The sequence below is a fragment of the Monodon monoceros genome, unplaced genomic scaffold (assembly GCF_005190385.1).
Source record: "Monodon monoceros isolate NGI ecotype Baffin Bay Population unplaced genomic scaffold, NGI_Narwhal_1 Super_Scaffold_18, whole genome shotgun sequence".
Taxonomy (NCBI): Eukaryota; Metazoa; Chordata; class Mammalia; order Artiodactyla; family Monodontidae; genus Monodon; species Monodon monoceros.
This window is the reverse complement of record NW_021703774.1, coordinates 49,178,763-49,199,526: the sequence shown is the minus strand read 5'-3', so window position 1 is coordinate 49,199,526 and position 20,764 is coordinate 49,178,763. Positions and strand designations below refer to the sequence as shown.

The 20,764-nt window shown below is 40.3% G+C and overlaps 1 protein-coding gene across 5 annotated transcripts in view; it reads left to right on the top strand.

The window, feature by feature from the left end:
- FAM20B (FAM20B glycosaminoglycan xylosylkinase) overlaps nt 1-17,034 on the top strand; it is a 41,705-nt gene extending 24,671 nt beyond the window's left edge. For 3 of the 5 annotated variants that reach the window (XM_029229864.1, XM_029229865.1, XM_029229867.1), the window contains 4 exons: nt 7,459-7,630; nt 7,848-8,039; nt 10,219-10,278; nt 12,799-17,034. In XM_029229864.1, the coding sequence (XP_029085697.1) occupies nt 7,459-7,630; nt 7,848-8,039; nt 10,219-10,278; nt 12,799-13,030 (656 nt within the window). In that variant the 3' untranslated portion in view covers nt 13,031-17,034. The remainder of the gene's footprint in view (nt 1-7,458; nt 7,631-7,847; nt 8,040-10,218; nt 10,279-12,798) is intronic. The other 2 variants (XR_003794540.1, XM_029229868.1) reach the window with 2 other exon arrangements.
- The last annotated feature ends 3,730 nt before the right edge of the window (nt 17,035-20,764 follow it).

The window sequence follows — 20,764 nt, the reverse complement described above, 5'->3', positions numbered from 1 at the left end:
AATGTTTTTAAATACATAAATTAAAATACGTAGACTTATAAACAAAACTAATAATATTGAAGTATATATTTTTTAACCTAAAATTACAAAAAGCTAATTTGTGATAGAGTAACATGTGCTTCGTTATTTACACATTAAATAACAAGATTTAGAGTGATCTAGTAACTACCATAATTTCGGACCATAAATATAAATGATACTTTGAAGTATCTGCAACAATGCTAATATGATATGAAAAATTTATTGATTTCTTGTGTTGAGAAAGTCACAGGTAACGCTAATACTATGGTTTGCTGCCTACCATCGTAACTGAAGGAAATGCTAAGTTTCAGGTAGAAGTTAGTGAAAATAAAAATGTAATTTTGTTTCCGTCCAGTTCACAGGCTCCCTGAGTTAACCTTGTTCTAGCTGGAGGACAGAGCAGAGACAACAGCGACAAGAAATGAGAGAAGAGCATGGCAAGCTCAGGAGACTGTGTAGTTGAGCTGAAGTAAAGATTTTCTCCTTAGGCGCTGGGAGGCCATGGAAAAGACTTTGAATGTGGAAAGATCAGATTTGAGTTTTAGAAAACTAATTGTAGCAGCATTGTGGAGGATGAATTGGGAAGGGCAAGCTGAGATGAGAGCCCTTGGGGGCTGTTGTAGTAAATGCACATGCAGTGAGTCCAAACTAAAACCTGGACATCTAGGGGATACTCAAGAACTGGAATGGAAGGAATCTGGTGAACATTTGGGCTGAGTGAGACAATTGAGAGAGAGGAAAAAGTTAAAAATGACTCCTAAATTTCTGGATTGGATGACTAAGTGTATATAATGAAGCTGTTAGCTATCTTAGGAATATATAGAAAGCAACAGACTTAGGGAGATGGAGCAGAGGAAGATAATGAATTTAATTTTGGATATTTTGTTTCCTTGTGTAAAATAATAAGAAATAGATATATTGGTTTCTGTCCCCAGTTCCTGACACACAGCTCCTAAAACCCTTGTAAATTCCTAAGTGGTAGGAACACTAGGAGCATATCTTATTCTATTGAGGTGATTCTGGGTTGGTTCCTGGATGCCTCCTGGATGGAGGCTGTTCACCAGAAAGACCAAGCCATAATTAGAAGCTTGGAATTTTCAGCCCCGCACCCTTGCCCTTTCTCCAGAGAGTGGAGAGGAGCTGGAAATAACTGATCATGGCTGGAGTTACTAATTGATCTTGCCTACGTAAGGAAGCCTCTATAAAAATTCCAACAGTACGGGGTTCGGGGAACTTTACAGGTTGGTGAACCAAAAGTTTCCGTGTGCCACCATGCCAGGCCCCAAACTCCACAAAGACAGAAGCTTCTTTGTTCAGGACCTCGACCTATGTATCTCTTCATCGGCTCTTGATTGATATCCTTTGTAATAAACCAGTAATCTAGGGAGTAAACTGGTTTCCTAAGACCTGTGAGCCGCCCTAGCAAATTTTTTTTTTGAGGTATAATTGTACATTATGTTAGTTTCAGATGTACAGCATAATGATTCAGTATTTGTACATATTGTGAAATGATCACCACAATAAGTCTAGTTAACAAACATCACCATATATAGGTACAGAATTTTTTTTTTCTTGTGAAGAGAACTTTTGAGATCTGTTGACTTAGCAGCTTTCAAATATGCAGTACAGTATTATTTACCATAGTCACCATCCTGATGACTTATTTTATAACTGGTTGTCTGTACCTTTTGATTCCCTTCACCCATGTCTCCCACCCCACGACCCCCCAGCCTCTGGCAACCACCCATCTGTTCTCAGTATCTGTGAGCTTGGGTTTGTTTTGTTTCACTTTGTTTTAGATTCTGTAAGTGAGATCATACAGTATTTATCTTTCTCTGACTTATTTCACTTAGTGTAATGCCCTCAAGGGCCATCAGTGTTATTGCAAATGACAAGGTTTTATTCTTTTTTATGGCTGAGTAATATTCCATTGTATATATACCACATTTTTTTTCTTTATCCATTCATACGTTGATGAGTACTTAGGTTGTTTCCATACCTTGGATATTGTAAATAGTACTGCAGTGAATATGGGGGTGCAGATATCTTTTTGAATTAGTGTTTTTGTTCTCTCTTCAGTTAAATACCTAGAAGTAAAATTGCTGGATCATATGGCAGTTCTATTTTTAATTTTTTGAGGAACCTCCATACTGTTTTCCACAGTGCCTGCACCAATTTATGTTCCCACCAGTGATGCACAAGGGTTCCCTTTTCTCCACAGCCGTACCAACACTGGTTATTTCTTGTCTCTTTGATGATAGCCATTCTGACAGGTATGAGGTGATGTCTTATTGTGGTTTGATTTGCATTTCCCTTGTGATTAGTGATGTTGAGCACCTTTTCATGTATCTGTTGGCCACTTGTATGTCTTCTTTGGAAAAATGTCTGTTCAGATCTTCTGCTTATTTTTTAATTGGATTATTTTTTTGCTATTGAGTTGTATGAGTTCTTTATATATTTTGGATACGAACCACTTATCAGATATATGATTTGCAAATATTTTCTCCCATTCAGTAGGTTGTCTTCTTGTTTTGTTGATGGTTTCCTTTGCTTTGCAGAAGCTTTTTGGTTTGATGTAGTCCCACTTGTTTATTTTTGCTTTTGTTGCCTTTGCTTTTGGTGTCAAATCCAAAATATAATTGCCAAGACCAATGTCAAGGAACTCACCGCATATGTTTTTTTCTAGGAGTTTTATGGTGTCAGGTCTTAAGTTCAAGTCTTTAATCCATTTTGAGTTAATTTTTGCATATGTTATAAAATAGTTGTCCAGTTTCGTTCCTTTGCATGTGACTGCCCAGTTTTCCCAACACCATTTATTGAAGAGACTGTCCTCTTCCTGTTGTATATTCTTTACCCTAGCAAATTAATCGAACCCAAACAGGGGCTCATAGGGACCTCTAATTTATAGCCAGCTGGTCAGAAGCACAGGTGACAACCTGGACTTGCAATTGCCATCTGAAGTGGAGGGCAGTCCTATGGGACTGAGCCCTTAACCTGTGGAGTCTGATGCTATCTCCGGGTAGATAGTGTCAGAATTAAGTTAAATTGTAGGACACCCAGCTGGTGTCCAAGAATTGCTTGGTGGTGGGGGAAAACCCACACACAGTGAAACTGGGTGCAGAATCTCACCTTGACAGGAACATCCAGGAGTAAATGTTGACTAGTTACTTAGGAGCTAAAATCTGTAGCTTAGGCGAGAAGTGTGGGCTGGAGCTGTAGATTTTATTATCAGGTGGTAGTTCATCCAAGGAGAGCATGGAGATCGAGGTCATCAGAAAACCAGTTTTAAAAGTTTGGCGCATTCAGGAAATAGTGAAAGATTCGGAGCCTCAGGTTCATGGCTATAAAACTGGCATATTGAGGTCTGGAAAGGTAGATTGGAACCAGATTATTCCTAATAAATAGCTGGCATTGATTGATCTCTGACAATGTGTCAGGCACTGTGCTGAGCATTACTGGGGATTGTCTCTTTCACTCTTCACAACCCAAGGAGGGAAGAACTGTTACATTATCTCCGTTTTACAGAGGGAGCTTAGATAGGTGAAATTACATGCCCAATGTCTTGCAGTCTAATGACTATTTAGAGTTTATATTTTGATCCCACAAACCTGACCTTAGATTGCACTTTTAGCCAGTACACCTGACTCCATTCGGTTATAAAGGGTCTTATTTACCAAACTCAGAAGTTTGGATTTTGTCACATAGGCAGCAGGTTTCCTACACCAAGCAATGTTTTGTTTTGTTTTTCTGTTTTTTGAATCAGTAATACATTCCCACAGCTCACAATTTTTAAAAAATATCAAAAGGACATCATGCTCCATTGTATGGATCTACCATAATTCATTTAACCAGGCCCTTGTTGGACATAAAAGTTCCAGTATTTTGTTTTTACAACCACTGTTGCCCAAAATTACCCTGTACATATTTTATTTCATACATGATCAAATATATCCAGAAGTGGAAGTGCTGGGTCAAAGGGCACATACATTTTTACATAGGTGTTTAATCAGGTTACATTCTCAGCAGTGGTGTATGAGAATGCCTCTTCCCCGCTAGCCTCAACAACAATGTATTATCAAACTTTGGGTTTTGTTTGTTTCACATGTAGCATCTTTTTATTTGTTTAAGAGCCATTTGTATTTGCATATCCTTTGCTCATTTTTTAAAATAAATTTATGTATTTATTTATTTATTTTTGGCTGCGTTGGGTCTTTGTTGCTGCAAGCGGGCTTTCCCTAGCTGCAGTGAGCGGGTACCACTCTTTGTTGCAGTGCGCAGGCTTCTCATTGCGGCAGCTTCTCTTGTTATGGAGCATGGGCTCTAGAGCGCCGGCTCAGTAGTTGTGGCGCATGGGCTTAGTTGCTGCACGGGATGTGGGATCTTCCCGGACCAGGGCTCGAACCCGTGTCCCCTGCATTGGCAGGCGGATTCTTAACCACTGCACCACCCCTTTGCTCATTTTTAGCTTTGTCATTGGTCCTATCAATTTACAGGAGCTCATACATAAGAAGGATAATAGCCCTTTGTGATATGAGATATAAATATTTTCCCCAATTCTTTAATTTCTTTTGACTTTGCTTATAGTTTTTTGTTTTGTTATTTTTTGGGGGCGGGTGTTTGCCTTACAGAAACTTTTTGTTTTTAATGTAATCAGTTCATCTTTTCTGATAGATTTTCTGATTTTGAATCATAGTTATCCTTGCTCACTCCAACATTATGGAGGAATTCTGCTTTTTTTTTTTCTTTTAGTACCTTTATAGTTTTATTTTTTGCATTTAAGTTTTTGATATTGTTGGAATTTATTCTGGTATATGTAATGAAGTATGGCTCCACTGTTGTTGTTTTTTCCCAGATGGCTATCAGTTGTCCCAATAGCATTTGTTAAAGAGTCTCTTGTTTTTCCCTGTAGTAAATTTTCTTTATTTAGTTTCTTTATTTAGCTTTAGTTTCTGGACTTTCTGTTCTGCTCCATTGGACATTAAATCTGTTTATGAGCTGGTCTATAATGTTGTTGTTGTTGTTTAATATTTATTTTATTTATTTATTTTGGCTGCTCTGGGTCTTCGTTGCGGCACTCGGGATCTTTCTGGCGGCATGCAGACTCTCAGTTGCGGCATGCGGACTCTTAGCTGCGGCATGCATGTGGGATCTATTTCCCTGACCAGGGATTGAACCCGCGGCCCCTGCATTGGGAGTGTGGAGTCTTACCTACTGGACCACCAGGGAAATCCCCTTTAATGTTTTAATTACTGAGGCATTATGCTATGTTTTGATATCTGGTAGGTCAAGTCCCCTCTCTTTGCAGTTATTTTAACAATTTTCTAGCAGTTCTTAGTTATTTTTTCTTATGACCTTTAAAATTGTCATACCTAGTTACCCTCTAAAAGATCCGTTGGTATTTCTGATGGATCAAGTTAAACTTACAAGTTTATATTTTTATAATTAAAAAATAAATGTGGTATATCTTTCAATTAGTGTTCAAATCTTCTTCACCTAGAAAAGTTTGTAAAGTAATGGAGAGTGATAGAATCAGCTTTGTGGGTGGGTATATAGTGGATTAGTTTCTATTTAGTGTGTACTATGCCAGAGGTTGGAAATACTAAAAAGTTTGAGTGCTGTTTGTCTCTTCAAGGACACATATACATGACAACATAAACAATCATTAAAGGAGCATGTGAGGTTTTCTGGGTGTAGGGAATTAGCTCATTTGATGGCTATTATTTTGTAGAGGTAGAGAGCAAAGAAAGCATTACTTTCCTTAACTTTTTATTTTGAAATAATTTTAGATTTACATAAAAGTTGCAGAAATGATCCAGAATCCCCCAGATTCCTCAATTGTTAATACTTCTGAATCATTTGAGAACAGGTTGCAGACATGAATATCCATTACAGCATTATATGCTCCCTTAAGACTTCAGTGAGTATATCCCAACTACCAGCACACTCTCCTACACAACAACATTCAACCATCAAAATGAAGAGATGAACTTTGATCCAATATTGCTATCTAATTCATAGATCCTATTCACATTTTGCCACTTGTCCATGTAATGGCCTATGTACATCCAGGATTCAATCTAGGATATTGCATTCAGTTGCATGATTAAGATGGTGAGTGTCTGCAAGGTTTCTCCAGTATTTTATACTTACTAATAAATAATTACTGAGTACTTTGTAGGGAGAAACTCAAAACTATATAAATATTCTATCCTCATGAAACTTTTGCCCACCAGTTTTAGAATTCATTGATAATTCTTACCCGAATCAGTTACTAATGTGATAGTTGCCAAATGGTGATTTGCTAATTCTGTCATTTCTTCTAGACTTACTGGTTGCCATTCTTTTGATGAGTAGAGCTCCTGTCGCCCTGCCCCACTTTTGTTTACTTATTTATTTATATCACTATGAACACGTAGACTCCTAATTTACTCAGTTATAATTTGTTACTATTATTATTTATTTTGATGCTCAAACTGTCCCAGATTTGGCCAGTGGGAACCCCTACAAACTGTCTCTTGTGTTATTTGGAATGTCCCCGTCATTCTGAGTGCCTCCTTACAGCTGGCATAGCAGTATGACCCAGGCTCATCTTGTACTTTCCCTGCCCCTGCCCTAGGGGTCATCTGTTTCTCCAGGGAGCCCTGGTTCCTTTTAATATAGTATTAAAATGATATTTAGAAACTGATATGTGAGTGTGTTCATTACTACCTGAGTGTTATTGTTTCCAGGTTTTCTAAAGGGGCAAAATATGTATATATATATATATATATATATATATATATATATATATATATATATACATGCGTATGTATATATATGCATACATATACACACACAAACATTTGTACTTTCTTTTATATCTCTGTGTTTTAAAACCATCAATTCAAATCAATATCTCCAGTTCTAATTCAACACTGCAGGATTTACTCTGGCCTTCTCTCTTTTTATATGTTAAACTCCCTTCTCCATCTATGAGAAACCTGGTTCCCATTATCCTCAGTCTGTTTACTCATTTGCTCTAGACCCTACTTCCCACTCCGCATGTAACCGAAGTCCTGGTCCATGGCTTGGCCTCGTACATGCCCTCTCTCCCTCCCCTGGGCATTCTGGCCAAAATGTCAGTCCTGCTGAAGGAGAAGAGGACATTACTTAAAGTGAGTTCAGAAAGATACTTGTGACAGTAGTTGACTTCTGGGAGAGATTGGGTAGAAGGGACAGAGAGGGAAAGGGAGACTTAACTTTTTTGTATATATCCTTTTGTACCTTTTGAATTTTTTTTACACCACGTGCTTTTATTTCCTATACAGAAAATAAATAAAGATTTAAAAATAAGCTCAGGATCTTTGTTTTCACATAGAGCTGCTCTCTTCATTGTTTGGGGAGAATTTGGAGTTATCCTTTTTCTGTAAGTGTATATGGTTCCATTCTCTCCTTTAGGAAATAATACTTGTTTCTATGGGAAGTGTTATTATTGCCGAGAAACAGAGCCAGCCTGTGCTGATGGAGACACGATGGAGGGGTCTGTCACGCTTTGGCTTCCAGATGTGTGGCCTCTACAGAAACACCGACACCCATGGGGCAGGACTTACCGAGAGGGCAAATTAGCCAGGTAAATGCTCCTTTGAGCCACTACTTCATTCTCTCCTGTGCCTGGACAGGTGCCAACCCTGTGTAGGAGCCAGGGTTCTGTCCAAGACTAAAAAGGACTATGGGGGGTTCAGGGGAAAACCTGCTAGTCAGGGACTCTCTCTTCTCTGTGTTTTAAACAATGTTACGTGTGGTGCTGGCACTCAGTGAACGACCCTGGTGATGCTGCTTCCCTCCAGGTGGGAGTATGATGAGAGCTACTGTGACGCTGTGAAGAAAACGTCCCCTTATGACTCCGGCCCTCGCCTCTTGGACATCATTGATACAGCTGTCTTTGATTACCTGATTGGCAATGCTGACCGCCATCACTACGAGAGTTTTCAAGACGATGAAGGCGCTAGTATGCTCATCCTTCTCGATAATGCCAAAAGGTAGGACCAGCAGGACTCTCCTTGTCAGTTAGGGGTCCTGTGTATACAAGAAGAATGCTTTCTGGGGTATCCTGGAAAACCTCCAGAACAGGCTCAACAGAAGGCATCCTTCTTGTTTCCACTCGGAGTCTTTGCCATTGGCACCCATCCTTCCAACTTGTTCAGAGTTTGTACTCCTTTCACCTTCAGGGATCTGAGGACTTTAAAAAAGTGGAAAACTCACTTTTTCCAAAGAGTCAAAGAGTATGATTCTCTTCACAGACAACTGGAAACCAAGGTCTTCTATTTATTGCTACTTACATCATTCTTTCTTGACTAGGTTGTTTAGAATCTTGAGAAATACATCGTTAATGGAACATGAAATTCAGCTGTTGTTAAATTATTCTATCCAAAGATTCATACAGTTTAAAAAATTAGTTTATTTGATAGGATGTTTTTGCTATTTTTACGGCAGTCTAGGCCCAGATTTTTTCTATTATGAGTAGGAGAGCAGTTAGTTGCTTAGTAATTATATATAAAGACAAGTTACTTTTATCTTGAATAAAACAATTTTATTAATTTTGAATAAATGGAATGTCCTTATTTAGGCCTGAGCTATTTGAAGAGCACATTGTATTTTCAGTTTGCACTCTGCATTCTTCATGGTACCCAGTTAAGTGCCACACTTCTAGTTACACATAATAAATGTTTGCTAAATAGAATACTTCCTTGGAGCTGGAATTGTTCAGGCTCTGAGTCACTATTGGGTTTTTTGGGGGGTTTTTTTGGTTGTTTTTTTGTATTTTTGAATTTTATTTTATTTATTTTTTTATACAGCAGGTTCTTACTAATTATCTATTTTATACATATCGGTGTATATATGTCAATCCCAATCTCCCAATTTATCCCACCACCACCGCCCCCCGCCGCTTTCCCCACTTGGTGTCCATACGTTTGTTCTCTACATCTGTGTCTCTATTTCTGCCCTGCAAACCTGTTCATCTGTACCGTTCTTCTAGGTTCCACACATATGCGTTAATATACGATATTTGTTTTTTTCTTCCTGATTTACTTCACTCTGTATGACAGTCTCTAGATCCATCCACATTACTTTTTATGGCTGAGTAATATTCCATTGTATATATGTAGCACATCTTCTTTCGAATGGATAAAGATGAGTCACTATTGTTAACGTTGGTTGCTGAGAATAAGCTGGGACATGGACACTCAGCGAAGAATGCTTAGGCAGCATTTGCTAAGGAGGCCACCACCTCATACTGAGCACCAGGTGCCTCATACTCCATGAAAGGGGGTGACAGCTACACAGAGTGAGAGGCCAGCAAACGTTGCCTCTACCATTCCCAGCAAAGCAGGTAGTGACCAGTGCTATGTATTTCATTTTCATTTATACTATATTTTCAATTCCTGAATATCTTTATCCTTACTTGTACAACTGATCACGTGCTGTGGAAATACACATTGAAATAATTGCCTTTGCCTTTTATTATTTGTGGGCCTGCCCTGTGCTGAGGGCTACCAGACCCTCCAGCTATTAAGGTGAGCTTCCAGGAAAAGAGTGGAAGGTTGACAGTTTTTCCAGAATCAGTTCTCCTTTTCTAACTCGGAATTACTAAGATCATTTTTACATCTGCTTTGAATCACTGTTTTCCCAGCCTCTGTGAGCAGTTTTTACAGTTTGAATCTGACCATATACTTTCTTGTAGGGAATACGATAATCTAAGTCTTTTTCTGATTGGTAATATTAAAGTAGAACAAGTATAACTTCTTTTTGCAGGTAATGACCTTCTGCTTGTTTGCGAGAACCTAATATAAATAGCCTTTATTGCTCTACATACCCTTAAAACCTTCTCGGGTTTGGGGGTCTTCAGGTTCTCCCTTGGTCTGTGGACTCCATACCGTGTTAGGAGGGTTATGCTTCAACACCTTGCAATATCCTGGCAGGAGAAAGGATCCTTGTAAAGGAGTATATTTGTTGTTTGATGCTGCAGTACAAGCTGTTAGGAATCCTGTGTCTAATTGGTCATGCCCTGTTTATTTTTAATTTAAGTGATTTGAGCTGTGGGAGCATAAAATTATCCAGGATCACATTCAGGTTTCATATGGAATTTGTTCTTGCTTTGATGCTAAGAAGGGGATGGGTGCTTCCACCTAATTCACTAACTTTTCATTAAATTTTCAGCTTTGGGAACCCCTCGCTGGATGAGAGAAGCATTCTTGCCCCTCTCTATCAGTGTTGCATGTAAGTTATGCAGTCAAGTACATTTGCCTGCATTGCCTTCCTTTCCAGGCTCAGGTAACAGTACATCAGTTTGCTTGGCTTTAAAACTTCCTAATACCTGAGCAGCGCTTTTCATGCTTTTCTAACCCCGAACCTCCTGGAGATCCTGAGCTGTAGGGGATCAGGGAAAGGTTTCCACAGCAGTGTAGCCCAAAGCTCAGAATGCATTTTGAGTTTTGTATGAGTAGAAATTTTGAGTTTATCCAATAATGTATATCCATGTTTGTTTTAATATCAGAATATAGTCCTCACTCCCCCCCACCCAAAACCTAGTGCAACCCATGCCCCTAGTTGCTGTACTATGTTTACCTTGTGGTTTCAAGTCCTCTCACTCAACACCACAACCCACCTGTGGTTTGCTTATCTCAGTTTGAAATTGTGTAAACCAGAAGTAGCTTTCTCCGTAGGTATTTAGTAATTGATTTTTTTTAAGTCTGTATTAGATAACAAAGAAATTAAAAAGTAAATCAAGAAAATGAGATAAAGACTGGGCTCTCGGGAGCTCCTTTTCAGATCTTCGTTGCCAGTATGATTTAAAAGCATGAACACTAAGAATCAGCTGGGACCCACCCTGCTTGGCTACACAGAAGTGCAGGTCCAGGAGAGCCGCTTCCTACTGCTCGGCTCCCAGAGACACACTGATCATGTGAGACTGCCTCTTCTGGCGACTGGTCTGTTTTACTTTTCTTTTCTTTCTTTTTTTCGTAACAACAATATTCTGCAGAAAGTGTTTACCTAGGCAACCCTTAATTATCTTCATTAATATTGGGAAGCAGTGATACATCCAATCAAAACCTGTATCTGTGAAGGAAGATGTTTTTGTTTTAATAGTGCTATCAGTCTGGTCCAGTCAGGAGATAGAAAAGACATGGTGGGTTAAACAGGAAAGTTTAGTATAAGAATTATTAAACTCTTTCATACAAGAGTGACTATAAAAGAAAACTAGAGCTGAGGGAGAGTACCCAAGGAAGAACAAACTTGGAAGGGGATTCCCCCTCCCCAAGCCTGGGGTTTTGACCTCAGTGGAGAAGGTATAGTTCAGCCCACTGAATAGCAGAGAAGTGTGCTAGTTTGCAGGTGCTGGGAGTGCAGGAAGCAGCCCTCCAGAATGCAGGCAGGGTACAGGCAATCAGCAGGTGGTAGCATGACATACCGAGAGAGCAACGACTCAGTAGAAACCCTCCAGGCTACAGGCAAGGCTTATTTGTGGGCCTGCACAGGGAATTGGGGCACCAGCATGGGTGCGTGGCTTTGGGGGCTCTGGTTTCCATGTCAAGAGGGCCTTAGGAAAGTTATCACCAAGCCAGGCCAAGGCCGCAACATCATGGTGGGCCTACCTGTTCTGGAAATGTGGCCAAGGCAGAGTTTCATTTGCTGACCCTCCCCGCACACTACTGGCCCACTCACTGTACAGCAGCCAGAAGCGTCTGGAGAACCTCTTCCTTCTGCAGTCTCCTTCCAGTGTCCTCTACCGAGAAAGCCTAAGAGGAGAGATGCTTAAAGGACCTCTGTCCATTATAGCAGGGCATATATGAAGAGTGAACTTGGAGCTGAGAGGCAATCGAGTGATACCTTCGTCACACAGGGGGAACTCTAATGCTCTAGGCACTTGTAGTATTTTTCAGAAGAGTAAAACCACGCTGACTCTGTGCTTGTCCATCCCTGCCATGCTTTATCCGAAGATCCTTGCTTTCTTACTTTTTAAATGGTTGCAGAACAAGTTGCCTGCCTCATGCAGAGTCAGACTTTAATGCATACCTAGTAATTCCCACATTACCCACAGGGAGGTAAATACTTTTTTTCTAAGATAATAAGAGATCCTCTTTAGTTGGTAAAATAATTGAGAAAAATAGGTATCCTTAAACTTTTTCTATTTATAATATTGCTAGAATTTTTAATTAAGAAACATAAAAAGAAGGAAATTAAATTACTTATTAAGATGTAAGGATAACTCCTGTTAACACTCTAGTGTGATTTCATTATAATCGTGTGTGTATGTTTGTATGTATGCTTATACACACATTTTCTTTCCCCACAGGTTTGGAGTAAAAGAGTGTTTTCCCTCCAACTGTTTTCCCTGACTCAATATTATATCATGGGCATTTCCCCATGCCACTGAATTTTCATAACTGCTTTTAATGGCTGCATGGTATTCCCTTGAATGGATAAGCCATAATTTATTTAACTATTTCTCAGTTGTTGGACATTCAGATTGTTTCACATTTTCCCTGTTACAAATAGCACTGCAGTGAACATGTGTAAATATTGTATATATTTCTCATTAATTACTGAGAAAGAAATATCAAAATGTGGTAATGTTACTTACTCATAATGTAGAGCTATTTCTAAAACAGAAATTATTTTTCTAGTTGAGATATTTTACATAATTATTTCTTTACTTTCATCTGCTATGCGGGCTTTAATCTCCATTTGATAGTGAGGGGTTTTATGTAACCTGTCCTAAAACTTTTTTTCTCCCAGCATTCGGGTTTCTACCTGGAACAGACTGAACTCCCTGAAGAATGGTGTGCTGAAGTCTGCCTTAAAATCTGCCATGGCCCATGACCCCATCTCCCCAGTGCTCTCTGATCCTCACCTAGACGCTGTGGACCAGCGGCTCCTGAGTGTCCTGGCCACCGTGAAGCAGTGCACTGACCAGTTTGGGATGGACGCAGTGCTGGTGGAAGACAGGATGCCTCTCTCCCACTTATAATTCTCCACAAAATAAGTGAAACTTCTTTTTACAAAGATAGAGAAACAGCACAATCAATTCCCAGTGGTATGAGGTGGATTGGAAATGGCCAGCAGCACATTCTGGTGATAGGGGACAGGGTGGCCTTGGTGTTTGCTGTAGTAGAAGTTGAAGCAAAGACTACAAGTTTCAGACCACGGAGCTGTACCTGCTGAACCACCTTCTGACTTCCTCGGCGTACGCCCATTCTAGCGGTGGGCGTCACAGTTGGTCAGTATTAATTCTCATGCCAAAGGACAAATTAGAGGTGTGACATTTGAATAGATTAATGTTGGGGTTGGTTCTGGAGTATGTGTTTTGAGTCCATCCTTATAATCCTTTCTCCACACTTGTGGATTTTCCGAAAACACTTTGTAATCTCTTGAGTCCTTTCTTACCAGGACTAGTCAAATTGGAAATTTTACTGCTTCCTAAGGAGTGGCAGCAAGTAACCCAGCATTCTGTTGAGCCAAAGTAGCATGCTCTGTTGGAGGGACTATGTTTTTAAGATAGAATTAGAGGAAAGACAAAAGCAAGAAAGATGTTTGGGCTTTTAACTGAGTAGGTGGTGCTTTTGATGATTCTTAAAGGAGGGAAGAAGAGAGAGAGACCTACTTGGTAGAACCAGAATCAAGGCGGTGACTGAATTAGTGAAAAACAGGTTCCCCTGTATTTAAGTTCTTAACGTATATAAAAGCAAGCATGACTTGTACCTAAGTAAGATTTGCATTCTCATAATTGTGTCCAAATTAATCCAAAAAATTGTCCCTGGAGAACCTACCATTACAACCCAAGCACAATTCTGTTATGGAGACTTTTTTTTCCTTTTGCCCAGAGCAGGCAAATCCTTTGCAAATTATCAAAGCAAACTGAAATAACAGCTTGAATAAGAGTTAGGTTGCCTGTCTTCTCTGCCATCCTGATTTCTAAAATGAATTTCCACTTCTGCCTTCAAGGCATTTGGTCATTAAAGCTGCTGTTCCCAAGAGATTGGCGATCCTACTTGTGCCTTTCTTGTGAGGAAAGCCAGCTCGCTCCTACGGATAATATAGTTTAGATCCTGCTGGTGGCTGGACCTATCTTGTGATTTGGGCCATGTGGAAGGCTGGAAACAAAGATTTTAAGCCTTCTGAGCCTTAAAATTAAGGTGGTTACCAGGAAGAGCCTTAAGATTTTGATTTATGTCAAACCCTGATTTCATCATTTAATCTTGTTTGGAGTTCTGAACCCACGATGTAGTATTGTCCTTCCGTCTCCTATTAGCACTTTCAAATTTCAAGTTGCTAAAACAGGCTTAGTTCTGTGTTCTGCCAAAGCGATTTGACATATAAGCACTTGCATTAAAATACAGGGCAGAGGAAACTAGGCCTGGTGTGCCCACTCACGTGCCCTCAGAGGTGGGTGTTCTCTCCTGCATTTTGTCTGGGGACTGTTGCGGTTTTGACTTCCGTGGAGCAGACACTAATATTTAAACAGTGTGGTTAAACAAATTTACTGCCAGCTATTGGAGACCAGTTTTACGTAGCCACCCTTTCAAAAACAGTTTAGAATTTATGCCCCAATTTTCTCAAATTGAAAGATAACTGAGTACCCCAAAACTACTTTAAAGTAACATGACCGGGCTTCCCTGGTGGCGCAGTGGTTGAGAGTCCGCCTGCCGATGCAGGGGATACGGGTTCGTGCCCCGGTCCGGGAAGATCCCACATGCCGCGGAGCGGCTGGGCCCATGAGCCATGGCCTCTGAGCCTGTGCGTCCAGGCCCTGTGCTCCGCAACGGGAGAAGCCACAACAGTGAGAGGCCCGCGTACCGCAAAAAAAAAAAAAAAAAAAGACAACACTTAAAGTAACATGAAATTAGGACGCTTTTGTACTTTAGTATGTACATTTGGCAGTGTACACAGAATGGGCTGAGTTATTTTTAAAAAGGTATTGAATTTAAGAAGACAGGTAGTAGCACAAAACACTGAGCTAGTGTTAACAAAAGGAAGCATTAATTCCAATTTTAAACTCATTTACTATGTGCATCCAGGGAAGTTCACATTTGAGCTTGAGAATACCTTGGATGGTGCTTACCTCAGAGCATCAGGGAGCCAGCTGGAGGGACAGTGGGAGGGAAGTCAACGCTGCTCTCCTTGGTAAATGTTAGCTGAACTAAATTTCTTGCAAACATGTGATGCCTTCAGTATGCCCCAGTGAAATGAATAAGAGCTGTTCCCAAACTGGGAACTTTATTCATGATGTTGAAGGCAGAAGATTCTGCTAAGGAAAAAAGTAGGAGGAAAAGCTACTTTGAAAAATGCCTCATTCTTTTTCCCAAACATTGCAGAAAATGTATAATCTCATTCTCTTTCCCTATTTTAAAATTCATGATCTTAAAAGGTGTTCAAATGTATAGTGGTTAAAGTTAGAATTATGCTAATAGAGTGGTGTGAACTGATGCTTAGAATATAAATTTATGTTCTAAGTCAGGATCGGATTAAGCTGCAAAAGTACGTTTAGAATCTTGGAAAAAACCAACCATAAGCTTATAGCCCTAAAATTCATAAACACTAAATTCTGTTTCAAAAAAGAGGTAGATATCTTTTTAAGTTTTGTAACACTGTCCTCTTGATGGTTTATCTTTTAGAATCGAGGACTATTATAATCAAACGGGGGTCATTGGAAGGGTTTTTGATCAGTCCTAACCTGGGCGTGCCTAGCTAACATCTAAAGGTAGATGTGGGTACATTTTAATATTATAAAACTAAGAAAATCAGAACTGAGTACCATTTCCTACCCCCCTTCTTCCACTTCTTAAATATTAGGTTGCCCAAAAAGTTCATTCTGGTTTTCCACACCATCTTACAAAAAACCTGAATGAACTTTTTGGCCGACCCAATATATTTATTCCATAGTTTGGGCGAATATGGGTATAGAGGTTTCATTCAAGAATTGTCATTTAATATGAAGCTGTATTTTGGGTTTTGGGGGTAAATGATTTTCTGTGCAAAACATTAATAGGATCTGATTTACTCAGAGTATTGCTCAATAATTTATTAATAAGGCATTTCTCCCTATTTGCACTCAGGATTAATATGTCAAATGAAATCTAATAAGGAAATGGGAGAATTCAGGTATATCCTATTATTTTGGGAAAGATGAATCCTATACATGGCAGAAATTCCACGTCACCTGAAGGCAACATGTTCTTCCAAAGAAATCCATCTTTTCCTTTCTTTAAAAAAAAAAAAAGGCTTTTGGCCTTCCCCTCCCATCCACCATGTTCCTTCACTCTCCCTTCTCCACAGCTTCCGTATTCTTGTTTGACCATTACCTGACCACACCTCAAATGATGGTAAACAGCATCTATCAGTGAGCTGTCTTATGTGAGTCGTCTTGTGAGCTTGGGCTTCAGGAAACATGAGTCAAGGTATATGTATGTATATAGTCATATATGTATTCTAACAAGAAAAAATGTATTTATTTTGACACAGGGAAACACTGTTGCTGAAGAACCTGAAGCTAGGAAAAGGTTCTCTTAGTCTCTGAGAGTGAATCTAAGTGACATAAAGATATCCATTCAGCAAACACCTCCTGTGCTAGCCAGGGCCGACGCCCGAGGCACATAGACCAGCCTCATGAGACTGTTGTACAGGGGAAGGCCAGCTTTCCCCTTTCGACGCCTCAAGTCTGGGTTGAAAAGGTGAGGGCTGGATACTCTACTGCCACAGGGTTTTAAGGAACTAAGGTGTTACTCACAAATACAAAATGTCTGTGGGGGAACTGGGAATAACTTACTGGGAAGTTAATTTATTTGCTTCAAAGAGGGGTGTAGGAACCACTACCCTCTGTTTTGATCTGCCAAGGATTTCCTCTCAGAGCTGTTGCACAAATAGAGGTTGTGCTTGGTAAGATACCAAACAAGACAGATGTGCACCTAAATTTCTAATGTGTTCTGTGGGTTTCAATTCTGAAAGAAAGAAAATGAATAAAGATTTTAATAAGTACTGATGTACCATCTTTCCCTCATTCTTTCCCTACCTCCGCACCCCGGTTCGGGATACTTCCATTGTTTTCAATTGCGATTTCCTGTTTTGTTAGGGGACAGAAGATTACATCTTCTTCATCCACATAAACTTCCACAGGGATTGTTTCACAGAATCTACGGATGAGACCTTTACACTTCTCACTAGTCTTCAGAAGGCCCATATCAGGTTGTGACTGAACCGAGAATTTCAGTAGGATAATTCTTAGGTGCTTTTTGTTTATTTAATAGTTAACTTCTTTCTTTCAGCTTCTTTAGAGATAAAGAATTATGAATCCCAAAGAACTTGTCAGCACAGTATCATAGAGGCCTGGAAGAAGAGACCAGCTGCCCTGATTATAATTCTTAGGACACCCAGACTTTTAAATTTTGAAATGGAAATGCAGCATCATAAACCTCAACCAGACAGCTGAGCAGAGTTCTCAAGATTTTTACTTGATTTGTAGCATTTTTGTTTGTGCCAGTTTTTGTCACTTGCACTTGAATACCAAAGGGAGGCTAAAGCCTAGTTAACAGGTTCCTCGCTGACTCACCTCATACGATCATTTTCCAGGTGAGATTTCATTTTCTTCTCAAGCATACCAGAAAGACCAGTATTAAAGCCTGAAAAGGCAGCTGGGAGTAAGGAGGGAGAGGTTCTGTTATGGGCTCATTTTACCCACTGTATTTGCCTATAAAAACTGATTTTTAGCAGCCCTCATTTTGTAAAATAGACAAGAATGGTCATAACCACTGGTTTAGCGTGGGTGAATTCTGTAAGATAAGCCACTTTATAAATCCGAGGGAATTAGAGAATGAAGTCAGTGTGTAAAGTACTGGTCTTCAGTAGACCCTTGGGCCTTGGGCTGGAGGCCATCAAGATGATAATGACTGTCCCTTCCTTCAAGGAGCCCATAGTCCTAGCAGAAGAGACTACTTGTGAAGTACCAAATGCCTCAGGAATCATGTGAATTAGAGTGGAAATAAGGAGCAGGAAAGAATCACAGGAGGTTGAGAGTGAGAGGTAGGCAGACCTACCTTGGGGAAGAAGGGGAGATCAATCCAGGCTTGACATGTGGTGTGTGTAGAACCTGACTCCAGAAATGCAAAGCCGTGTGTGTGGAAGACACAGAGCTTCCTGGGCCTGTACTCTGTTTTCAGTACCTGGGTCACCAGAAATAACCCTTCAGGGGTTTCCTTTGGTTTTCATCAGGTGTGCCCTGCCTCTTGAGAGGAAGTCTCAGTCCACTGTGATGCTTCAGTTGCTCTTCATCGATGTTAAAGGAGCCATTGGCTTATAGATTAGCTGTGAAACATTCATTTTATCTTTTCAGAGTTTGCTTATTACATGCCAAATTTATTTGGCGATAAAGACTTGACTTTTACCCAAAGGTTGTTTTCAAGGTGGATGGTGTTCTGACGGCCTTCAGCGGGGTAGGGAAGTTGTCTAATTGCAAAGCTAGGTCCCATTCAGATGACCTCAATAAAGGTGCTGTGTGCCCATTTTCTCTTTGAAAGACTGTGCTAAAATGCATATTTTGGTTGAGTAGGTTTGGGGCCTGAGTTTGCATTTCTAACAAGCTCCATGGCAATGCCAGTGCCACTGGTCCTTGGGCCATTCATGAGTAGCACTAAGGAATCAAAGCTACCCGTAGTTTTCACAAAAGCCTCTAGATGTCCCCATCATCTATGAGATCTTGCTCCTAGAGTTACAACCAGTAGCTTCCAAGCACTGAGAATGAAATATTAGCAATTTACCTGAAATAGAGGCTTAGCTAAAAACTGGTGTTTGGGTTCATTGTTTCTATGTGGGACTGATCTGGTAAAAAAAAAAAAGTTTACTCCTTCCGGAAAAAGATGTCTTGAAATCAAATTGTCCAAGAACTTCCAAGCTACCTGCTTTATTTACCATGAAATGTGAAATCCAAATAAAAATCCAATCTCAAAAATTATCAGACCTACATGAAAGTTACCAGTAGAGAATTATTTCCATAGTCTTAAAACATGGATTTTTTTTAAAAAAAGAAGCCAGGGTAAATACTAGTAATTTTATCACCATAAATTCACCTGTGAAGTTCACAAGTGTAAATAAAGTCTTCCAAAGCCTCCTGTATAGACCAGTCTCCTCCAAGGCGGGGGCATTTACAATAATAAAGGTTAATGTAGAACTGAATAAGCTCATTAGCCCTCACAGCATGCCTATGAAGTGACCATTTTATTATCCCCTCTTAGAGGTGGGGAAACTGAGGCATAGAACAGTTAAGTAACACCCAAAGTGACATATCAGAAAAGGGGCCATTCAGTTAATCACTATACTAGATTGCCATTCATGCTCAAACAACATTTATTGAATGAGTTAATGTTTTCAATTTCCAAATAAGCATAATGGTGTGTTCCTTGTTAACTGTCCTTCCAAGGGTTTCACGAGCTTGACTGCAGATAACTCAGCGCTGGTGTACTAGCAACTGCTCTGTGGAAGGTTTGAGTTCAGTTCTGACGTCACTCTGGATGACTAAAACATACAATATGCATACATAATGTAGCTTTTCAATTTCACTTTCTTGGTATCCTCACACAGGTGCTTATCTGATATATGCAGCTGTTTGTCTTGTCTTTTTTTTTCTTTCCTCTTTTGTAAATTATCAATACGTATATTCTTATTGCCATTTTGTTAATTGTTTTGGATTTGTTTTTGTAAGTCTTTTTCTTTCTCTATTGCTGTTTGAATTAAAGGCAGGAGCACATTTGGTGAGCTCTTGAGGAAGGAACAGACCTGGCATTGAGTGTTATCTAAGAGACTGGAATGAACATATGAATCAATTTGGCTGTGACAGATCTGGTGCTAGGATTCACCTTACTGTATGGAGAGGCCAGCCTCAAAGCCACTGAGCCTATGAAATTTGTCAAGTCCCATGATTTCGAGACAGCAGTTTCTTTCTAGGACAAGACGGCTCTTAGGCCAGTGGCTTCAGTAACTCAGGTGATTTTGAAAAATGCATTAAGCTCTTCCAAAATGTAGCGACCTTGTTACCTGCTCAGGTTATGAGAACAGAGTCCCAGGAAAGAGGCTCCAAGGTCTTTTGCCAGTGGTGTCTGAGAAGCTGCTCACGGCCACAAGCATTTGAAAGTTGCAAACTTAAAGCCAAGGAAGTGCACCCAGTACTCGGCTTAACTTGTTTTTAATGGGCTATGATAACATTGATATGAGACCTCGTGATTTTCCCATGGCTCTGGGAGCTTCCAAAGCCCAAATATCTCCAGACTGGAGCCCACCAGCTTCCTCTTGCTTTTGGTGGACTCCAGCTGTGGAAACCTGCTGATTATTTGCTACTGTTTCATTTCCCTTTGTAGAGGAGCCACGCCCGGGCTGACTCAAGCTCCTGGGTGAGATGGTTGCCCGACTTCGTCTAACAGGTTGGCAAGAAGCTGATCTGCAGACACGGGACAGGGCACAAGTGGGTGCCCGTGTTAAGTAGGCCTCAGATGGGCCACCAGAGCTGCCCGGAAGTATCTGGGTGATTACTGACAGTGGCCATCTTAAGGCCTGATTTCAACTTCTTTGCAACCACAATCACCCAGAAGAGACTGCTTGCTGCCTGGCAGCGAGTCCCCGGTGGGTGGGCGGCGCCTGCAAGCGGCCTCGGGATGCCTTCCGGGGCACCATCCGGGTTTCGGTTCCCGGCCGGCGTCTGGCTCGCCCTGGGTCACATGGG